Below are 21010 nucleotides of genomic sequence, written 5' to 3' on the forward strand. Positions count from 1 at the left end.
GGTTCAGGGGTTAGAGCAGGGGAGGGGCTGGGAGCCAGGACTCTTGGGTTCTATCCTGGCTCTGGGAGGGGAGCAGGGTCTAGTGGTTAGAGCAGGACCCCGCCTTTTCCAGAGTGATCCCATCTCACCCAGGAAAAACAAGGAAAAAACAAGAGAATCCCCCATTTCGTCAAAGGAGGCCCCAGGGGTCCAGAGCGAGTGGACTCCCTGAGGGGGCCCACGGCGAGAGACACAAGCGCCGGTGTGCACAGCGCTACGTGGGCAGGAGACGCTCTCCCGCCGACAGAGCTACCGCCGCTCTTGGGGGTGGTTTATGAGGCCGCTGGGAGCTCTCTCCTGTGGGCACCGAGCGGCTACACGGGAGTGTTACAGCAGCGCGGCCGCGTGGGTACAGCTGTGCCGCTGTCAGCTCCCTAGTGTAGACATTGCCTGAGGTTCTCCTGTACCATAAACACCTCCCATCCCCCTCCCGGTGCTGAACCTCCCCCCACCCCTTCCCCACACGTGGGTCTGGACCGGGCAGGGGGAAACCAGCTCAATGGGATGGGGCTGCAGTCGGGGGAGGGCAGCTTCCCCCCTAAATTGTCCCCGTAAGCAGAGTTCTCTGGGGCTGGCGCTGCAGGGGGACGAGACAAAGGAAATACAGACGCTCTCATGTAGCTGGATGTCAGTGAGGCGTTCGATACAGTTCCACGTGGGAAACGATCAGTTACACTGGAGAAGACGGGTCGAGGATTCATACGAGAACTGAAAGGTGGAGAAGGAATGGGGTGAAGGGGAGACGAGAACGCGTCACACTGAAAGGGGAACTGTCAGGCTGGAGGGAGGTCACTAGTGGAGCTCCTCGGGGATCGGTCTTGGGACTCGTGTTCCCTCTAATTTTCCCCACACGTGTGTGGAATTAATTTTGTTACGTGTGACACGTCACCTCCATATTGATGCACATAACCAAATCCATGTGGCGTGGGTGGGTCCAAGGGGTTCGGAGCGTGAGACGGGGCTCAGGGCTGGGCCAGAGGGTTGGGGTGCGGGAGGGGGTGTTACCCAGGGTTCTTTCAACCCAAAGCTCTTGGTAACTTTTACTCTGTGTGAAGAGGTGTCAGGAAATAAATGGGGGAGACACGGTCGCCCGACCGATAGATGGCTGCCGCAAACAGGACAACACAGGAGTGCTCTCACTTAAAGCTAAACTTTACTAGTCTCAAGCACTTACACACGTCCGCAACAAGATTAGTAAAACACCCCCGACCCTCGATAATTACCAACGCCGAGTGTGGCTCTCGCGTGGCACAGTGGCAGCCCGTCTGCTGGTGGGGAACACGAGACGCATCCAGAGGGAGAGACCAGTCCTCTAGAGTCCCCCCATCTCAAGCTTTTCCCCCTTATTTATACATTAGTAATACAACCACACGTCCCTTAAAGAAAACTTGTCAAGCAAACAGTTCCAAGGCGCAAGCAAGAGGCTCCTTCTGATTATTGATTAACGAGGGGTGGGTTTTTCCAGAGTCTGCAGCCTTGAGACCCCAATAGACATTCCTGGGGCATATCAGCAACTTCAACACAATTCTTATCATGAAGGAGGTGGGGTCAAGCCGCCCTTTCTGTGGCACCCAAAACCGCCCTCCCCTCCTGCCTTGGTCAAGCTGCATGGCCACTTTACAGCCTGCTGACTGGGTTGCTTTTTACAATAAGCCGCAGTGGTTTGAGGCACTTTACTGGTTTGTCAAAGTCTCCCCGTACAGGAGGGGTGAGGGCTCCGGCTGCGGGTGCAGGAGAGGGCTCTGGGGCTACAGCGGGGAGAGAGGATTCCCCCCAGCTCTCTTTCCTGGCAGCAGCCCCTAGGCTGGGGAAAGAGGTGCCTCTTCCCCAGCCGCAGCAGGTCTGGGCCAGGGCTGGGTTCGGGCGGCCCCTTCCCCAGCTGTGGCAGGTTGCAGCCAGGGGGGTTCCCCGAGCTCCTGCGTGGCGCTAAATAGGCTGCTGTGTGGCTGCGCCGCTGCGCAGCTTGCAGGGAACTTAGCTTGGGACCAAACTTATTTCACAGTTTTATTCCTGACCTTGGCACAAAAAGTGGGCGCGTGCTCAAAAAATTTGCGGCTGACACAAAGTTGGGAGGTGTTGCCATTACAGAGGAGGACCGAGGCATCATACAGGAAGAGCAGGATGACCTTGAAAACTGAAGTAATAGAAATGGGATGAAATTTAATAGAGCAAAGTGCAAGATCATCCATTTAGGGACTAACAACAAGAATTTTTGCGATAAGCTGTGAACGTATCAATTGGAAGTGACAGAGGAGGAGAAAGACCTGGGTGTATTGGTTGACCACAGGATGACGATGAGACACCAGTGTGATGCAGCCGTGAAAAAGGCTAATGCAGTCCTAGGATGCATCAGGCAAGGGAGTTCCCATAGACACAGGGAAGTGTTTATACTGTTATACAACGTGATGGTGAGACCTCATCTGGAATAGTGTGTGCAATTCTGATCTCCCATGTTTAAGAAAGACCAATTCAAACTGGAAGAGATGTAGAGAAGGGCTACTAGGATGATCTGAGGAATGAAAAACCCACCTTACGAGAGGAAACTCAGAGAGCCTGGCTTGTTTAGCCGAACCCAAAGAAGGCTGCGGGGAGATACGACTGCTCTGCTCTCTAGAAACACATCAGAGGGATAAATACCAGGGAGGGAGAGGAGTTATTTACATTAAGCACCAGTGTGGACACAAGAACAAATGGATATAAACTGGCCATCAGCAAGTTTAGGCTGGAAATTCGATGAAGGTTTCTAAGGCCTTGTCAACATTACACAGTTTTGTCAGCAAAAGGCAGCTTTTGTCGACAAAACAGGGCAGGTGTATACAATACAGTGCCGCTTTCACCGACAAAATTCCCGTTTAACCAACAAAATAAAACCCTTTTGATGAGAGGCGCAGAGCTTTGTGCAGCAAAGCTGTAGCGACAGTGTCATTGACCACACCGTGCTGGGTTGTGTCTCTGTAAGTGGCCTCCAGGAGGTCGCCCATAATGCCCATCCTGACCGCTCTGGTCAGCAGTTTGAACTCTGCTGCCCGGCAGCCAGGTAAACCACCATCCACTCCTCCCCCTTTAAAGGCCTGGGAATTTTTGAAATTCCACTTCCTGTTTGCTCAGCGCAGAGCTCACATCACGTCTTCCCAGCTGACCACGGCGGCTCCACGTGGCAAACACCCCCTGCTTGGAGCAATGCGGAGCTGTTAGATCTGCTGAGTGCATGGGGAGAGGAGGCCGTCCCGTCCCAGCTCCGCTCCAGCTGAAGACACTTCCACACCTACACCCTTTGCCCCACTTTGAACGCCCACCACCCACCCAAGCTGAACTCACCATGTTCAGGGTGTTGCCCCAGATGTGTGCTTTGCTCAGGGTCTGTGAGAAAGCGATTGGTGTGGTACAAGAGGTGTATTTTACTGTAATGATTCAATGCTGTGTGTATACTAATAATCCTGCTTCTGTGTATTGCTTCTTGTGCTTCTGCGGATGTGGCCTTCGGGGGAAACCCCTACACATCAGCCAGATAAGGAAGCAACCAAAGTGGAGCAAGGAGGACATGTTCCGTGAGGTGCTTCAGTCCTCAGGGGCAGAAAAAAGAGAACAGAGGAAGTGGAGAGAAATGGAAAGGCGGGACAGACAGGAGCGTGAGGGGAGCGTTCAAAAGGCCCATGAGCGGATGATAAAAGTCATGGAGGAGGAAACAGAAACGCTGAAGTCTCTCATCACGCGTCAGTCAGAACAGACGTGCGCTTGCCCCCCTCTGCAGCCGATACAGAACTATTTTCCATGCCCTCCGCAAACTCCTTCCACACCTTCCTTCGAACTTTCTGGGACATCTCGGTATCCCGTTCACTCCATCCCTTCGGACAGCTTCTAAAATGACAGCTGGACTTGCAGACAGGTATGACAGCCTCCACTGCCCTGCACTACTACCTCTCTTCCCACCAAGCCTTTTGTGCGTGTTAATCGGTGTTTAATAAAAACAAACTCTCTGAAAGAGAACCAATCTGTATTTGTGTCCTACACATATTGATTACTGCTGGTACATGCACTTTAATCATTTGCTTACTGTAAATCCAGCTAAGGATGCATCACAAGTATTAGGCAAAATAAAAAAAAATCAAATTAATGAATCGTGGCCGATTGCTGAATAGAAATACACATTACTAGTGCTCATTATCAAAATGTTCACTTAAAGCCTCCCTGATTTGAATTGCCCCCCGTTGTGCCCCTCTAATAACCCTGGTACCAGGCTACTCAAAATCAGCAGCCAGGTGATCTGCCTCAGTGCTCCACCCCTGGGCAAACTTTTCACCCTTAGCATCACAAAGACTATGGAGCGTGCAGCAGGCAGCTATGACCATGGGAATGTTTTCCTCACTTAGATCTAACCTGCCATAGAGGCCTCGCCAGCGCGCTTTTAATCCACCAAAGGCACATCCTGCACCTGCTCAGCCTATTGTTGAAGTGCTCCCTGCTGCTGTCCAGGTTTCTCATGTCAGGCTTCATGAGCGGATGGGAGTAAGGGGTATGCTGGGTCTCCCAGGATCACTATGAGCATTTCAACACCCTCCACTGGAATCTTCCAGCCTGGAAAGAAAGTCCCTGTTTGCAGCTTTCTGTACAGGCCGGTGTTCCTGAAGATGTGTGGTCATGCACCTTTCTGGACCACCCTGCGTTGATGTCACTGAAACACCCACAGTGATCAACAAGCGCCTGCAATACTATGGAGAAGTACCCATTTCTATTGATGTGCTCTGTCACAAGATGGTCCGGGACCATCTATCACCCCGTTGCAGTTACAGAATCCCATTGCCCATCCACTATTTCATGCACATTGCCAAGCGTCACTGTCCTTCGTAGCAAGATGTGATTAGCGGCTCTGCACACTTGTGTTAACAGGGCACCCGCAGTCGACTGCCCCACTCCCAGCTGATTCCAACTGACCGGCAGCAGTCTGGAGTCGCCAGCGTCCCCACAGCGATCGCCGGGCGCTTCTCCACGAGAAGCTGCTCTCGTTTGGGTGTCCTTGAGCTGCAGGGCTGGGGCGAGCTCTGCACACAGGCCCAGGAAGGTGGCTTCCTTCATCTGAAAGTTCTGTATCCACAGCAAATTGTCCCAGGCCAGACGACTGGTAACTGCAGATAGTGGGGATGGGGGGGGGCGCAGTGAGGGGCTCCCCACCACCACAGCCACGGTCGGCTTCCTGGTGACTGCCAAGGGCCCCTCCAGCAACACCCTCATGACCTGGGTGGTCGCCCACCTCGCCCACACTTAAGGCCGACCCTGCCAGAGTCATCCTGAGGGAAAATGGCCCCCTAGGTGAATTTGTATTTTTGCAACTTGGCCCCTGCTGCCTCCCACCCCATTGCCCCGACTCCCTGAGCTCCCTTCTGTGCACCCAGGCAGGCTAGTCCAGACCCACACTCGGGCAGGTACATATGTTTCCTTGCTGAATTAATACTTATTTCACCAGACCTGTGTCTTCCGTGAAGAGGAGTTATTCTCACGGGGGCCCTGCAGCTGCCGGGTGAGGAAGGAGGGGGACTCAGACGGCTTCCCTGTGCCCCCTCTGGCAGAGAGCTGCACTGCCAGCCCGGCCTCACTTCCCGGCCCTGGGGTTCGGTGGGAGCGTCGCTGCTGGTGCCTTTCCCACGCACAGGCCAACTCGCACCCTGGCAGAAATCAGGGGGAGCATGTGACCCCGCATGTCCCCCACACACATCGCCTATCCTAGATCTGCATAACAATGTGATCCCACCACTCAGCGCTTGTTTCCCGAGCCCCAGAGTGACGCTCCGCCGTGTGCAGCCGCTTCCTGAATGCCAGGAGGAAGCTGGTGTTGTTTCTTTCCATGGCACACAGCAGCTCGGGCAGCTCTGGTTCCTGTTCACACTGGGAGCTCACAACATAATGCCTGGCCAGCTGCTCTGCGTTCACAGCAGTGGAGGGATCCATCCTTTCACACAGGGATGGCGGGCACACCAGAAACAGGGGCCGTTGGAAAATGCTGCGAAACGCAGTCGGACCAGCGTGGGATGCTGGGACAGAAAGTAACGCACCACGGGACGCTGAGCCCACCCCCATGACGCGCTGCAACCCCCCCCCCGCCTTCCCACAAGTCCTAGCTGCAGAAGGTGCCGAGTCGCACGGTGGGATAGCTACCCACAATGCACTGCTATTGCTATTGACGCTGGAGCACCAAACATGGACGCGCTCTGCCGGCAGAGGAAGCGCAGTGTGAACGTGCAATAGCGATGTTATCATGGTGCTTTTTGTCAACAACACTGCAGTGTAGACAAGGCCCAACCGTCAGAGAAGCGAAGTTCTGGAGCAGCCTCCCAAGGGACCTGTCCCTTCCCCATCCCCAGCCAGCCCCAAACTGAAACCCCCTCCAGCCTCTCTTTCCTGGGCCAGGAGGTCACCTGATCTCTTTGTTCACCTTTAGCCATCCCCTTGCAGGGGGGAAGGGCCCCGGCCATTTGTTGCCAAGATACAAAGTGTCGGCCATTTATGCACACTGGAGACTTAAGAAATGCATAGGGGAAACTGAGGCACCCACACAGTATTCAGAGGAAACATTAAGAACAGTCCCACTTCATCACAGGACCTAACTGGCTTCAAGACTGAGCTTCTGGAGGGACAGGGTGAGGAGACATCCCACAACAGCATGGAGCTGATCCGTGACTGCTAGCAGCAAATCTCTCCAACGGCCGGAGACGGGACACTCGGGAGGGAGGGCTCTAAGGCCTGGTCTATACTACGGGGGGTGGTCGAACTAAGGTACGCGACTTCAGCTACGCAAATAGCGTAGCTGAAGTCGAACTACCTTAGTTCGACTGACTTACCCGTCCAGATGCCGCGGGACTGAACTCCGCGGCTCCCAGGTCGACTCCGCCACCGCCGTTTGCAGTGGTGGAGTTCCGGAGTTGACCGGAGCGCTTCTGGAGTTCGAACTATCACATCTAGATCAGACGCGATAGTTCGAACTCCGAGAAGTCGAACTCTCCGCGTCGACCCAGACGGTAAGTATGGACCTACCCTGAGTTACTTCAGAGAATCCGTTCCCAGGTGTCTGGCTGGTGGGTCTTGCCCACATGCTCAGGGTCTAACTGGTCACTATCTGGGGTCAGGAAGGAATTTCCCCCCCAGGTCAGATTGGCAGAGACCCTGGGGGGGCGTTCGCCTTTGTCTGCAGCCTGGGACGCGGGGCACTGGCAGGTTTAAACTAGTGTCAATGGTGGATTCTCTGTCACTTGAAGTTTCTAACCCATGATTTGAGGCTGTCAGTGACTCAGCCGGAGGCTGGGGTCTGCTACAGGAGTGGGTGGGTGAGGCTCTGTGGCCTGTGATGTGCAGCAGCTCAGACCAGATACCAGGTCCCCCGGCTCGGCCTGCAGCGCCTGGCGGTCCAGCTCGGCGTAGGTGAGTCTGTCGGTGCCAGGGCTGGGCTCCTGGGGACAAGAGGGGACAGAGTCACTGGGTGTGTGTGTGCGTGTGTGCGTGTGTGTGCACCAACTGCCCCCACACACATTCACACAGAGCAGGGCTTGTCCCCTCCAGCAGGCAGTGACAGGGACACAGACACACACACACACCCCTGCAACCCCACCCCCACCCCAAAATACTGAGTGTGACAGATAAGGTGAGCGGGCCACATGTGGGTCAGGCTTGGGGGTCAGGGCCCGCGGGCAGACAGGGACACTTACCAGGGCCTGTGGCTGTTTCCATTCGTCGATGGAGGCATCTGCAGAACAGAGACACCTGCTGAGCTGCATCCCCAGCCGGCCTAGGGCAGAACCCCACACCCAGCTCCAACCCCCCCGTCCAGCCAGGGGGCTCAGAGCCCGGCAGAGCCACCCCTCCCCCGCCCCACAGCATGGGCCAGGGTCATTAGCCCCGTGTTACAGAGAGGAAAACTGAGGCACAGAGATGGCAGCAGAGTCTCGGGGGTTATGGCGGGGCAGGGGGGCTGGGAGGCAGGATGCCTGGGTTGTCACCCTGGCTCTGGGAGGGGAGTAGGGTCTAGTGGTTAGAGCAGGGGGCTGGGAGTGGATGGGGATTCCCCACAGGTCACTGGCTGGGAAGGTCTGATGGAGAAATGAAGGGGGGGACACGCAAAGCCCCAAGCCTCGGAGGGAGAATAGGGGGCACCGAGAGGGAGACTATAAACTAGAGGGGGAGGGGAGGGTGACCCACAGATAGCTGGTCAGGAGGAGGCAGGAAGCTCAGCTGACACTGGCTACCTCTGGGACCTTCTCCATTTACAGCAGCTGTAAATCAGGCCCTACCCTGTATGGGTGGAGCTCCCACAAGCCCCGCCCCTCACGAGGTGTCCTCCCCACCCCATGGTACCCCCTTGGGTGCATTACTTACAGATGGGGTCTTCCTGAGCTGGGGCCTTCAACACCCCCAAGGGGATGGTGCTAAAAGAGAAAAAAAATCCCCTTGTAAATGTCATATCCCCCCACCCGCAGGGAGATTCCCCAACACACCCAGAGAGCCCCCGATCCTGCCTCACATTGAACCCTGTTCCCTAACCCCCCAACCACACCCACTAGACCCCACTCCCCTGCCAGAGCTGGGGACAGAACCTGGGCAGAGGTGACACATGTGGGGGGGGGGGGAAGCAGGGTCACACGACCCCCCCCCCCGACAGCTCAGTCACATGGTTCAGCCAGGCCCCTCCCTGCGGAGCAGCTGAGCTGTGGAGCGGGGAGCAGAGGCAGGAGCGGAGGAACAGCTGGGAGCTGCACGGGGGGGGGGGTCACTGTTTTCCGAGGGGGGGGCGGGTGTGACTCCAGCTGTTCTGGGGTTGTGCCCCTCCACTGTCAGCAGGCCCAGATCATCTCTGAGGAGTCCTGGCCCCCAACCCCCACTCCCTCCCCCAGAGCCGGGGACAGAACCCAGGAGCCCTGTGACCCCGGCAGGCCCATTGGGAGGGGGGAGGAGCCGGGTTCCTACCTGCTCGGACTCGGTGCGTCTCGTTTTCCTGCAGAGGGACACAAACCAGAATCCCCCATGAGCCGATCGGGATCCCCCGGTCCCAGCGCCCGGTCACTCACCCCCCACAGGGCAGCAGGGATGGGGGGACCTGGGGGGTCCCCTCTGCTGCTGGTGCTGAGCCTGGATCCCTGCTGGGATGGGACGGACCAGCAGGGGGCAGCGCAACACCACAGCATGCACCGGGGGGAGGGGCAGACTAACTCGGGGGGCTTTTCCTGTCCCCAATCCTCCCTCGTTAGTGACTCGTTATAACGAACCTGATCCATAGGTCAGTTCCCCCGGCACCACAGGTACCTGAGAGGCCCGGTGCCCACAGCTCGTTATACAGGGACCCCTTGCTCAGTGCTGAGATGCGGCCCCAGATGGTGCGGGTGGGGCAGAGGGACTGGTTATATGGGGACCCCTCAGCTGGCCCTAAGATGCGGCCCCTCTGGGGTGGGACAGGTGCGTGTGTACAGGGATTACACATGCAACAGCGCCCCCTGCTGAGCCCCCACCCCACTCCTTGGCTTCCCCAGCACAGTCCCCCATCCCAGCCGTGACCCCATCCGGCCCTGTCTAGCGGCAGGTTTAACCCTTCCCTCGCTGGACGGGGCACTCACTGGCTCTGGTTTTTCTGAAGCAGACGAAGGCCACGAGGAGGAGAAGCAGGAGGAGGCCGGCGGCTGCTGCGCTCGCCCCGGCGATGATGGGGCTGGTCAGACCCAGAGGTGCCGGTGATTCCGATCTGCCTGGGAAACAGCAGCAGCCGTGAGTGCCGGGAGCAGCTGGTCTGTTTCCACCACCCCCCAAGGGGCTGGGACACTGCAGGGCGCAGGCAGCAGAAAATTCTATGGGGAGGGTGTTGCGGTCCCCAGGGCATCAAGTGGGGTCAGAGCCAGCAAGGTTTGGGAGATTTGTACCACTAGGGGGCGCTGGACTGCAGGGGGTGGGGGGCTCAGTAGGGGTCGCTCTCCCCATCGGTCAGGGCTGGCCCCATTGCCCCAGCACGGCGCTAGGGGGCGCTGTCTGAGCCAGTCTGGCCGTCATTTCTAAGGCATTTCACCCCCTTCCTCATGGCCACACCGGCTCAGGCCAACGGGCCCATCTAGCCCGGTATCCCGCCTCCCAGGCTGGCTGCTGCTGGCTACTTCGCAGGAAGCTCTGGCGGGTTCATGTCGGACCAGGAGGCTTCTCTCTCCTCCCAGATCTGTTGGTGGAGAGGAGTCACTGCCCCTGAGAACAGCCTCCCTCCCTCCCCCTGGCCAACCACTGGAGAGAAGCTGCCCCATAATCTGTGACTCAGTAGATTCCCCCCGGTACCTGGCTCCGCGCTGCCCGGGTGGCTGGGAGCTGGCGCCGCTCCAGGCTGGGCCGAGTCGGTTCCCTCTGCGGGAATAGAACCAGCGTCTGTCGGGGCAGGGGGAGGGGCTGAAACACCGACTCAGAGTTCGCCCCCGACCCTCTGTGACCACTGGTGGATCAACCACTGGTCTTGGGGGCCTGGCCCGGTTTGGGGCCCCGGAGAAGACCCAGCACCCAGACCCTGGTTCCCGCCGAAGCAGTGGGCAGGGGGAGGCAGGGAATGCCTCTGGTGCGGCCCCGGGACGGGAGGACTCTCGCTACCTGCTGTGGCCTCAGGGCTGGGAGACTCACTCCCTGCTGCAGCCCAGGGCCGAGGCAGCGGGACGGAGCTTCTCCGGTCTGGGGCTCCCAGTGTGGGGAGCAGAAAGTAGCAAATGGGTTGTGGAGCTCCAGTGGGGGGAGAAAATGGGGTGGGGCTCCGGGAAGGGGCAGAAAGGGGCGGGGCTGTGGGCGGGGCCGCAGGCCGAGGAGGCGGAACAGGAGAGGGACGCAAGTGGAAGGGGGGGGAGGGACCCCCCTTTGCTCTGGCCCAGGGCCCCAGGAAACCTTAATCCACCTCAGCCCCTGACTCAGCATCATCGTTACTGTCAGTCCCGGGGAGGGGGGTTGTGGCTGGGGACGGTGCCGGCTCGGCAGCCTCTGGGCCCTGACTCCTCTGTGCGTCCCCAGCGCGGGGGCAGCCGGGGGAGCATCCCCTGGGAAAGGCCCCTGCTCTGCAGCTCCCCCCGGGGGCAGGGATCCCCCCTCCCCCAGCCCTGAAACCCCAGGAGCTGCTGCTCCCCCTTGGCTGGGGAACCCCCCAGTGACACTGTCCCTGCTCCCTGACCAGTAGAGTCCTAGGGCTCTGGGCAGAGCCTGGCTCTGAGCATCCCGTCAGGTGCCGAACTTCTGAGGGTGCGGCTGGGGGTGGGGCTGGGAGCGGGGACACTGAGCCGGGCCCCTCACCTGCTACCACCAGCTGCACAGTGTCGCTGGGCTGCGAAGAGACGAAGGGCTCTGACCGGGGCCGGTAGCTGCAGCTGTAGTTCCCTTCGTGCTGCCGGCTCACGGTGGGGATGCGGAACTCGGCCATGTCCCCAGCAGGGTCCATGTGTCGCTGCGGGTTCAGGTCTCCAACCTTGTGCAGGAAGAACCTCACGTCCCGGCGCTGCCCGTGACACTGGATGGTGACATCTGTCCCTGGGGCGGTGACCCCAGTGGGGCTCAGAGAGATGGAGGGTCTGGGTAAGCTGGGATCTGCGCACAGGAGACAAACACTGAGAACCAGACCCAGGCACCCATCCAGCCCCTGACTCCAGCTGCAGAAGAGAAAAGAGTGGGGGGGGGGCTGATAGCAGCAGGGGGGTTCCAGAGAGGATGGAGCTCGGCTGTTCTCAGTGGGGGCAGATGACAGAACAAGGAGCAATGGTCTCAAGTTGCAGTCGGGGAGGTCTTGGCTGGATATTAGGAAACACTATTTCACTACGAGGGTGGTGAAGCACTGGAAAGGGTTCCCAAGGGAGGTGGTGGAATCTCCACCTTCATCTTCTATGATTCCCAGGCTTGGGCAGATCCAGGGCCCCCCTGGCAGAGATTCTCTCCCAGATCCCAGAATCCCGGCCCTGCGAGCTGGGCTTCCAGCCCCACAGACAAGGGGCCTCAGTTGCCTTGTTTTAGGGTCCTCATATGCCATGTGTGGCCCCTGCCTCATTCACTGCGTCCGGTCCCCCCAGAACAGAGTGACTCACGGGCTGGTCTCTGGCACCCAGCATGGCAGGTTCTGAGACCCACAGAGGAAAGGAGTCAGCCCCCCGGGAGGCAGTGAGGCATCATTATCCCCATTCTACGGGGTGGGGGGGAGACTGAGGCATTCACAGATTCACTTTCCTTAGTGAGCTCCCAGGGGCAGGGACTGTCTCTTCACTCTGTGTTTATGCAGCACTATTGAGGCCAGTATTGGCAGAGGTCTCAACTATCTGTGGGCATCTTGGTTTGTGGGATCTTGGCCTGAGATCCGCCAAGATAGAGCCCCTCCCCTTCCCCCCCCAAGGAAGGACAATTTTGAAAACCGCGATGTGCTCCCATCACACAGAGTCTGTGGCTGCGCCAGGAGCTGGGCCAGATCTCTGGAGTCCCAGCCCAGCGCCGTGTCCACCAAGCCACGGCTTCTCCTGCAGCCCCTGCCTCATTCAGCCCAAGCTGGGGCACTGCCTGGGGCGGGGCCTGGAGAACAGAGGTGATGGGATCACGGGATTAAATAGCGACTCCCGGTTCCTACGCACAAGGGGCAGCGTTAAAGTCGCCTCCCTGCCCCGAGTCTCCAGGGGCTGCTGCTCCCCACTGGCTGGGGAACCCCCCAGTGACTCCGTCCCTGCTCCCCGGCCAGGCGTCCCCTCTGCGGGGTCAGGGCTCAGGGCAGAGCCTGGCTCTGAGCGTCCCATTGGCACCGAGTCCCCATGATGGTTTGGCTGGGGGTGGGGCTGGGAACGGGGACGCTGAGCCGGGCCCCTCACCTCTCACCACCAGCTCCACGGGGTCGCTGGGGTATGACACAGTGAACGGCTCCGATCTGCTGTGATAGGAGCAGCTGTAGCTCCCGCCAAGATCCCGGTGAACGTTGCTACTGGAAAACTCGGCCTCAAACCCATCCGAATCCACGGGTCGGAAATTACGTCCCTCTTTATTCAGCACGAACCGCATGCCCTGGTGCTGCCCCCGACACCGGACGGCCACAGTTCCCCCCAGGGAGACCCCCCAGCTGGGGCTCAGGGAGATGCTGGGTTTGGGGTAGCTGGGCTCTGCAGTGGGAAGCAGACAGGCCGTGAGACACAGGCCCCGTCACTCACTCCTGGGGCCCGTCCTCACCACGCGGCCTCGGTGGTGGGTCAGACCCGGCGACCCTGGGGACGGGCTCCTGGATCCCTTTCCATAGGGGCCAGAGTTTCCCCTCAGCCCTGGGCTCACAGCATGAGACATGGAGCAACCCCAGCCACTGGGGTCCAGAGCTCTGCTCCCCGGCGGGTGACAGGCCAGGCCAGTCTTCAGGGGCCATTCACTCCCTGGCTTCTCTGCTGGGAGGGCTGGGAGCCAGGACTCCTGGGTTCTCTCCCCGGCTCTAGGAGGGGAGTGGGGTCTAGTGGGGAGAGTGGGGGGGATAGGGCCCAGGACTCCTGGGTTCTGTGCACAGCACCACCACCGACTTGTAGGGGACTGTGCAAGTCTCTACTATACACTGAGGTTTAAAACCTTCAGCTCCGTCCATCACCCTGTAAGTGATGTGTTGCCTGGGAAAGGCCCCCCTGCTCTGCAGCTCCCCCAGGGGGCAGGGATCCCCCCTCCCCCAGCCCTGAACCTCCAGGAGCTGATGCTCCCCCTTGGCTGGGGAACCCCCCAGCGACACTGTCCCTGCTCCCTGGCCAGGCCAGTCCTAGGGTTCTGGGCAGAGCCTGGCTCTGAGCATCCCGTCAGGTGCCGAACTTCTGAGGGTGAGGATAGGGGTGGGGCTGGGAGCGGGGACATGGAGCTGGGCCCCTCACCTGCTACCACCAGCTGCACAGTGTCGCTGGGCAGTGAGGAGACGAAGGGCTCTGACCGGGGCCGGTAGCTGCAGCTGTAGTTCCCTCCGTGCTGCCGGCCCACGCTGGGGATGCGGAGCTCGGCCACGTCCTCAGCAGGGTCCATGTGTCGCTGCGGGTTCAAGTCTCCAGCCTTGTGCAGGAAGAACCTCACGTCCCGGCGCTGCCCCTGACACCGGATGGTGACGTCTGCCCCTGGGGCGGTGACCCCAGTGGGGCTCAGAGAGATGGAGGGTCTGGGTAAGCCGGGATCTGTGCACAGGAGACAGGCTGTGAGAGCCAGACCCGGGCACCCACCCAGCCCCTGACTCCAGCTGCAGAAGAGAAGAGAGTGTGGGGGGGGAGAGGGGGGCTGATAGCAGCAGGGGGTTCCAGAGAGGATGGAGCTCGGCTGTTCTCAGTGGGGGCAGATGACAGAACAAGGAGCAATGGTCTCAAGTTGCCGTGTGGGAGGTCTAGGCTGGATATTAGGAAACACTATTTCACTAGGAGGGTGGTGAAGCACTGGACTGGGCTCCCTAGGGAGGTTGTGGAATCTCCACCTTCATCTTCTATGATTCCCAGGCTCGGGCAGATCCAGGGGCCCCCTGGCAGAGATTCTCTCCCAGATCCCAGAATCCCAGCCCTGCGAGCTGGGCTTCCAGCCCCACAGACAAGGGGCCTCGGTTGCCTTGTTTTGGGGTCCTCATATGCCATGTGTGGCCCCTGCCTCATTCATTGCGTCCGGTTCCTCCCAGCACAGAATGACTCACGGGCTGGTCTCTGGCACCCAGCACGGCAGGGTCTGAGAACCACAGAGGAAAGGAGTCAGCCCCCCGGGAGGCAGTGAGGCATCATTATCCCCATTCTACGGGGTCGGGGGGGAGACTGAGGCATTCACAGATTCACTTTCCTTAGTGAGCTCCCAGGGGCAGGGACTGTCTCTTCACTCTGTGTTTATGCAGCACTATTGAGGCCAGTATTGGCAGAGGTCTCAACTATCTGTGGGCATCTTTGTTTGTGGGATATTGGCCTGAGATCCCCCAAGATTGAGGCCCCCCCCCGCCAAGGAAGGACATTTTTGAAAACCGCGATGTGCTCCCATCACACAGAGTCTGTGGCTGCGCCAGGGGCTGGGCCAGATCTCTGGAGTCCCAGCCCAGCGCCGTGTCCACCAAGCCACCACTTCTCCCGCAGCCCCTGCCTCATTCAGCCCAAGCTGGGGCACTGCCTGGAGCGGGGCCTGGAGAACAGAGGGGATGGGATCACGGGATTAAATAGCGACTCCCAGTTCCTACGCACAAGGGGCAGCGTTAAAGTCGCCTCCCTGCCGCGAGTCTCCAGGGGCTGCTGCTCCCCCCTGGCTGGGGAACCCCCCAGTGACTCCATCCCTGCTCCCCGGCCGGGTGTCCCCTCTGCGGGGTCAGGGCTCAGGGCAGAGCCTGGCTCTGAGCATCCCATTGGCACCGAGTCCCCATGATGGTTTGGCTGGGGGTGGGGCTGGGAATGGGGACGCCGAGCCGGGCCCCTCACCTCTCACCACCAGCTCCACGGGGTCGCTGGGGTATGACACAGTGAACGGCTCCGATCTGCTGTGATAGGAGCAGCTGTAGCTCCCGCCAAGATCCCGGTGAACGTTGCTACTGGAAAACTCGGCCTCAAACCCATCCGAATCCACGGGTCGGAAATTACGTCCCTCTTTATTCAGCACGAACCGCATGCCCTGGTGCTGCCCCCGACACCGGACGGCCACAGTTCCCCCCAGGGAGACCCCCCAGCTGGGGCTCAGGGAGATGCTGGGTTTGGGGTAGCTGGGCTCTGCAGTGGGAAGCAGACAGGCCGTGAGACACAGGCCCCGTCACTCACTCCTGGGGCCCGTCCTCACCACGCGGCCTCGGTGGTGGGTCAGACCCGGTGACCCTGGGGACGGGCTCCTGGATCCCTTTCCACAGGGGCCAGAGTTTCCCCTCAGCCCTGGGCTCACAGCATGAGACACGGAGCCACCCCAGCCCCTGGGGCCCAGAGCTCTGCTCCCCGGTGGGTGACAGGCCAGGCCAGTCTCCAGGGGCCATTCACTCCCTGGCTTCTCTGCTGGGAGGGCTGGGAGCCAGGACTCCTGGGTTCTCTCCCCGGCTCTAGGAGGGGAGTGGGGTCTAGTGGGGAGAGTGTGGGGGATGGGGCCCAGGACTCCTGGGTTCTGTGCACAGCACCACCACTGACTTGTAGGGGACTGTGCAAGTCTCTACTATACACTGAGGTTTAAAACCTTCAGCTCCGTCCATCACCCTGTAAGTGATGTGTTGCCTGGGAAAGGCCCCCCCTGCTCTGCAGCTCCCCTGGAGGCAGGGATCCCCCCTCCCCCAGCCCTGAACCTCCAGGAGCTGCTGCTCCCCCTTGGCTGGGGAACCCCACAGCGAAACTGTCCCTGCTCCCTGACCAGGCCAGTCCTAGGGCTCTGGGCAGAGCCTGGCTCTGAGCATCCCGTCAGGTGCCGAACTTCTGAGGGTGCGGCTGGGGGTGGGGCTGGGAGCTGGGACGCTGAGCCGGGCCCCTCACCTGCTACCACCAGCTGCACGGGGTCGCTGGGCTGCGAGGAGACGAAGGGCTCTGACCGGGGCCGGTAGCTGCAGCTGTAGCTCCCTCCGTGCTGCCGGCCCACGCTGGGGATGCGGAACTCGGCCCCGGCCCCAGCAGGGTCCATCTGTCGCTGCGGGTTCAGGTCTCCAGCCTTGTGCAGGAAGAACCTCACATCCTGGCGCTGCCCCTGACACTGGATGGTGACGTTTGTCCCTGGGGCGGTGACCCCAGTGGGGTTCAGAGAGATGGAGGGTCTGGGTAAGCCGGGATCTGCGCACAGGTGACAGGCTGTGAGAGCCAGACCTGGGCACCCACCCAGCCCCGGCCTCCAGCTGCAGAAGAGAAGAGAGTGTATGGGGGGGGAGGGGATCACGGGATTAAATAGCGACTCCCGGTTCCTACGCACAAGGGGCAGCGTTAAAGTAGCCTCCCTGCCCTGAGTCTCCAGGGGCTGCTGCTCCCCCTGGCTGGGGAACCCCCCAGTGACTCCGTCCCTGCTCCCCGGCCAGGCGTCCCCTCTGCAGGGTCAGGGCTCAGGGCAGAGCCTGGCTCTGAGCGTCCCATTGGCACCGAGCCCTCGTGAGGGTCTGGCTGGGGGTGGGGCTGGGAACGGGGACGCCGAGCTGGGCCCCTCACCTCTCACCACCAGCTCCACGGGGTCGCTGGGGTACGACACGTTGAACGGCTCCGATTTGCTGTGATAGGAGCAGCTGTAGCTCCCGCCAAGATCCCGGTGAACGTTGCTACTGGAAAACTCGGCCTCAAACCCGTCCGAATCCACAGGTGGGAAATGGCGTCGCTCTTTATTCAGCACGAACCGCACACCCTGGTGCTGCCCCTGACACTGGACGGTCACAGCTGCCCCCAGGGAGACCCCCCAGCTGGGGCTCAGGGAGATGTTGGGTTTGGGGTAGCTGGGGTCTGCAGTGGGAAGCAGACAGGCCGTGAGACACAGGCCCCGTCACTCAGTCCTGGGACCCGTCCTCACCACGCGGCCTCAGTGGTGGGTCAGACCCGGCGGCCCTGGGGACGGGCTCCTGGATCCCTTTCCACAGGGGCCAGAGTTTCCCCTCAGCCCTGGGCTCACAGCATGAGACACGGAGCAACCCCAGCCCCTGGGGCCCAGAGCTCTGCTCCCCGTGGGTGACAGGCCAGGCCAGTCTCCAGGGTCCATTCACTCCCTGGCTTCTCTGCTGGGAGGGCTGGGAGCCAGGACTCCTGGGTCCTGTCCCTGGCTCTGCGGGGGGAGTGGGGTCTAGTGGGGAGAGCAGGGGGGATGGGGGCCAGGACTCCTGGGTTCTGTGCACAGCACCACCACCGACTTGTAGGGGACTGTGCAAATCTCTACTATACACTGAGGTTTATAACCTTCACCTCCACCCATCACCCGCTAACTGCTGTGTTGCCTAGGAAAGGCCCCCCCTGCTCTGCTGCTCCCTCTGAGCTGGGCCCCTCCCTCACCTCCCACAATGATCTCGACGGGGTCACTGGGATGCGATGAGCGATTCTGATCCGCTATGGAGCGATAGTCGCAGGTGTAGCTCCCTCCATCTTCCCGGCCAACACTGGTGATGGGAAATTCAGCCACATTCCCATCAGGCACCGTCTGCATCTGCGGGTTCGGGTGTCCAGCTTTACGCAGGAAGAACTCCATGGATCGTTGCCGACCCTCACAGTGGATGGTGAGTTTTCCCCCGAGCGCCACTACCTGGCTGGGGCTCACCCAGATGGTTGGTTTGAGAAATTCACGCCCTGCTTTCAACAAGAGACAGGAGTTAAACAGGGGAGACACCCCCCACACCACCTCCCCTCCACCCCAATTCAGTCCATCCGTCATTCGGCCTCTCTAGGAGTCTGTCCCCTACCAGGGTTGGCACTGCCTGCCCATGGGGCTCGGGGGCAGGGGGGTCACCCACATGTAGCTCAGGACCCAGCTGCATGTGAGATCACCTCCCCCCCGCCCCCGCCCCACCTGAGGCCAGCCAGGGAGTCTGACCAGTGCCCCCCCTGCAGCTCTGCCCCCCCCCCGACCTGGATTTGGAAATAGTCTGTGACTGGCGGGAGTCATGCAAGACCCAGCTTTCCCCAGGCCTTAGGAATGTGGGGGGGGGCTGTGAGTGCAGGGGAGGGAGCTGTTGGGGGCGGATCTGGGGGGTTCTCCCCATGGCTGCACTGACCGTGAACATTTCGGTTCCCCAAGGGGATCTAGAGCCAACAGACGGCCCCTGTTAACATGTGTATGAGCTGAAATAAATCCATGTGCCTCCCCTACGCCCAATTCTCACAGCTTGTCGGGGGCAGGACTGTGAACCAGGGGACGGTTCCCATCTGCTTCCTCAGACCCCAGGAGCCAGATTCAGCTCCCCGTTACTCCAGGGAGGGGAGGGGGTCACAGAGGAACGGGGCCGGGTCTGAGCTCCCAGGGGGAGTTTGGGTTGAGTTTGGGGGAAGGTTCAGGGCTCTGTTCCTCTTTTCCCCACCCCATGAATCCCCTCCCCCGTCCTTGATGTTACCCTCCTCCCCACAGACTGATACTCACCTCCCCACACCCCGCTGTGCCCGGCCAGCCAGCAGCCTGGAGAGGAGACAGCTCGTTAGTGACCAGATCCCAGAGCAAGTGGGTCCTACACCCTGGGCTCAGACCCTCCCCCCATGGGCACATGCTCTGGTCTCAGACCCCCCCCCCATGGGCACATGCCCTGGTCTCAGATCCCCCCCCCCATTGGCACACACCTAGCCTCATATCCCCCACCCCATGGGCACACGCCCTGGCTGTCTCCGATACTCACCGAGGAGGAGGACGGTGACAGCAGATGCCATGACAGGGCAGTGGGGGCCCCTCAGCGCTGCCACCAACGCCCCGGTGTTGAGCTCCACTGAGTCTGAGGCCCGAGTGCGAGCGGAATGAGGAACTGCGCCGTGATGCGCTCAGCCCCTTTCTTCCCATCAGATGGTTTCAATCTCAGCACTCTCCGGGGCAAATCTACCGTGGTCAGAGCAAAGCCAGCTCCCTGCTATGCCCAGCAACCCACATCCCCTCCTGCAGCTGCCTGGTGTCCCCCTACCACCTCCCAGTCCCACATGGGAGCTGTCCAGTCTGGGAACCAGCTGGGAATGGGGCAATCTCTGGAGATGTCAAGAGATGCCCAGGCTGCCCCAACCTTTTCCAACAGATCCATCCAACCTCCCTGGAGCAGCAGCTCAGAGCAGAGGAGGGATCCCCACCCCCCACGGTGCCCCCCACCGAGTGACCCTCTCCCATGGAGTGGGGCAGAGATTCCTTCCTGACCCAGCTGGGCCCAGCACCTGCCCTGGAGCATGAGGGTGGAGGGGCCTGGCAAACCTCCTTCCCAGGTAGTGTCACTGTATCGCTGTTCTTAGCTCAGTGATGTGGCACAGAGGCAAGACAGAGGGGTGGGAGTGGTGGTTTCTGGCCCCCGTGAGCAGAGGAGGGAGGCATAAATGTAGATCCTGAGTTGTTAAAGGAGCAGCCGATAAAACCAGTGCTCAGTTGGTGTTTGTGCTACGGCCAGTGAAACTCTGTGTGAACCTGATGCCCGGCACCTTCCCTGTTATATACCCCGGCTCTGGAAGGTGAATGGGGTCTAGTGATTGGGGTAGGGGTGGCTGGGAGCCAGAACTCCTGGGTTCTCTCCCTGGCTCTGGTTGCGGGGTGGGGTCTGGTGTTTAGAGAAAAGGACACAGATTAGCACCAGCCCCCTAGAGGTGAAAGGCCCCATGTCCCTTCCCCAGCCCATCCCTGGGGCAGTGGGTCCACACAGCTCAGGTCCCTAGGCTGACCTCACCTCAGATGCTGCGTAAAAGATGGGGGGGGGCAGCCGACCAGCCCCCCAGAAAGGGGAGGGGGCAAGAATATGGGGACAGAGCTCAAGAGTTCCCCCTCCCCCGGCAGATGATCCAGCTCTGGCTCCCCAGCTTGTTTGCCCTTCACCTCCCACCCCCGACATTCACACATTGGGCCCCTCCTCTCCCTGTCCTGCTTCCCCTCCCCATTCACATCCCCCGTCCCATGTCCCCGTCCCCCCTCTCCCGTTCTGCCCTCTGGCCTGTGTCTGCTCCCACATACATGTCCCCCCACCCTGTCCCATGTCCCCTCATCTCCCTGTCCCCCCCACTTTCTGCCCCCTGCCCTGTAGTTCCCTCACATCCCCCCCAGTTCTGCCCCATCCCATTTCCCTTCACCCCCCACTTGTGTCCCCTCATGCCCCCTGTCCCCGACCCTGTTCTACCCACCCCATCCCCTAACGACCTCCCTCAGGGAATGTGGGGCAGAAGGGAGTGTGGGGTGTTCTGGGGGCAGGAGATTGAGGGGAAAGAAAGTGGGGGACCCAGGACTGAGCGGTCAGGAGCAGGAGGGGGTACTGACAGGGGAAGCTGACGAGGGATGGAAATGGCAGCTCCCTTCTGGGGGGGCACCATCTGCCCCCTCCCCTGTCACACCCCCCAAAAAAATCCTGTCCCCTGGTTCTGACATTTGGGGGGAGCCTGTCTGCCTTCAAACTCCT

At 60.3% G+C, this 21010-nt stretch overlaps 1 protein-coding gene across 1 annotated transcript in view; it reads right to left on the minus strand.

Moving 5' to 3' along the window:
• Positions 1–19372, minus strand: part of LOC123349928 (immunoglobulin superfamily member 1-like) — a 448190-nt gene extending 428818 nt beyond the window's left edge. Inside the window, exons 1-5 of the mRNA XM_044988230.1 lie at positions 19274–19372; positions 19024–19059; positions 17946–18236; positions 17121–17405; positions 11320–11610 (exon numbers count right to left, since the gene is read on the minus strand). Coding sequence (XP_044844165.1) covers positions 11320–11610; positions 17121–17405; positions 17946–18236; positions 19024–19059; positions 19274–19304 — 934 coding nt within the window. The 5' untranslated portion in view covers positions 19305–19372. The remainder of the gene's footprint in view (positions 1–11319; positions 11611–17120; positions 17406–17945; positions 18237–19023; positions 19060–19273) is intronic.
• Between the last annotated feature and the right edge of the window lie 1638 nt (positions 19373–21010).

This window comes from Mauremys mutica, chromosome 15, assembly GCF_020497125.1.
Source record: "Mauremys mutica isolate MM-2020 ecotype Southern chromosome 15, ASM2049712v1, whole genome shotgun sequence".
Classification (NCBI taxonomy): domain Eukaryota; kingdom Metazoa; phylum Chordata; order Testudines; family Geoemydidae; genus Mauremys; species Mauremys mutica.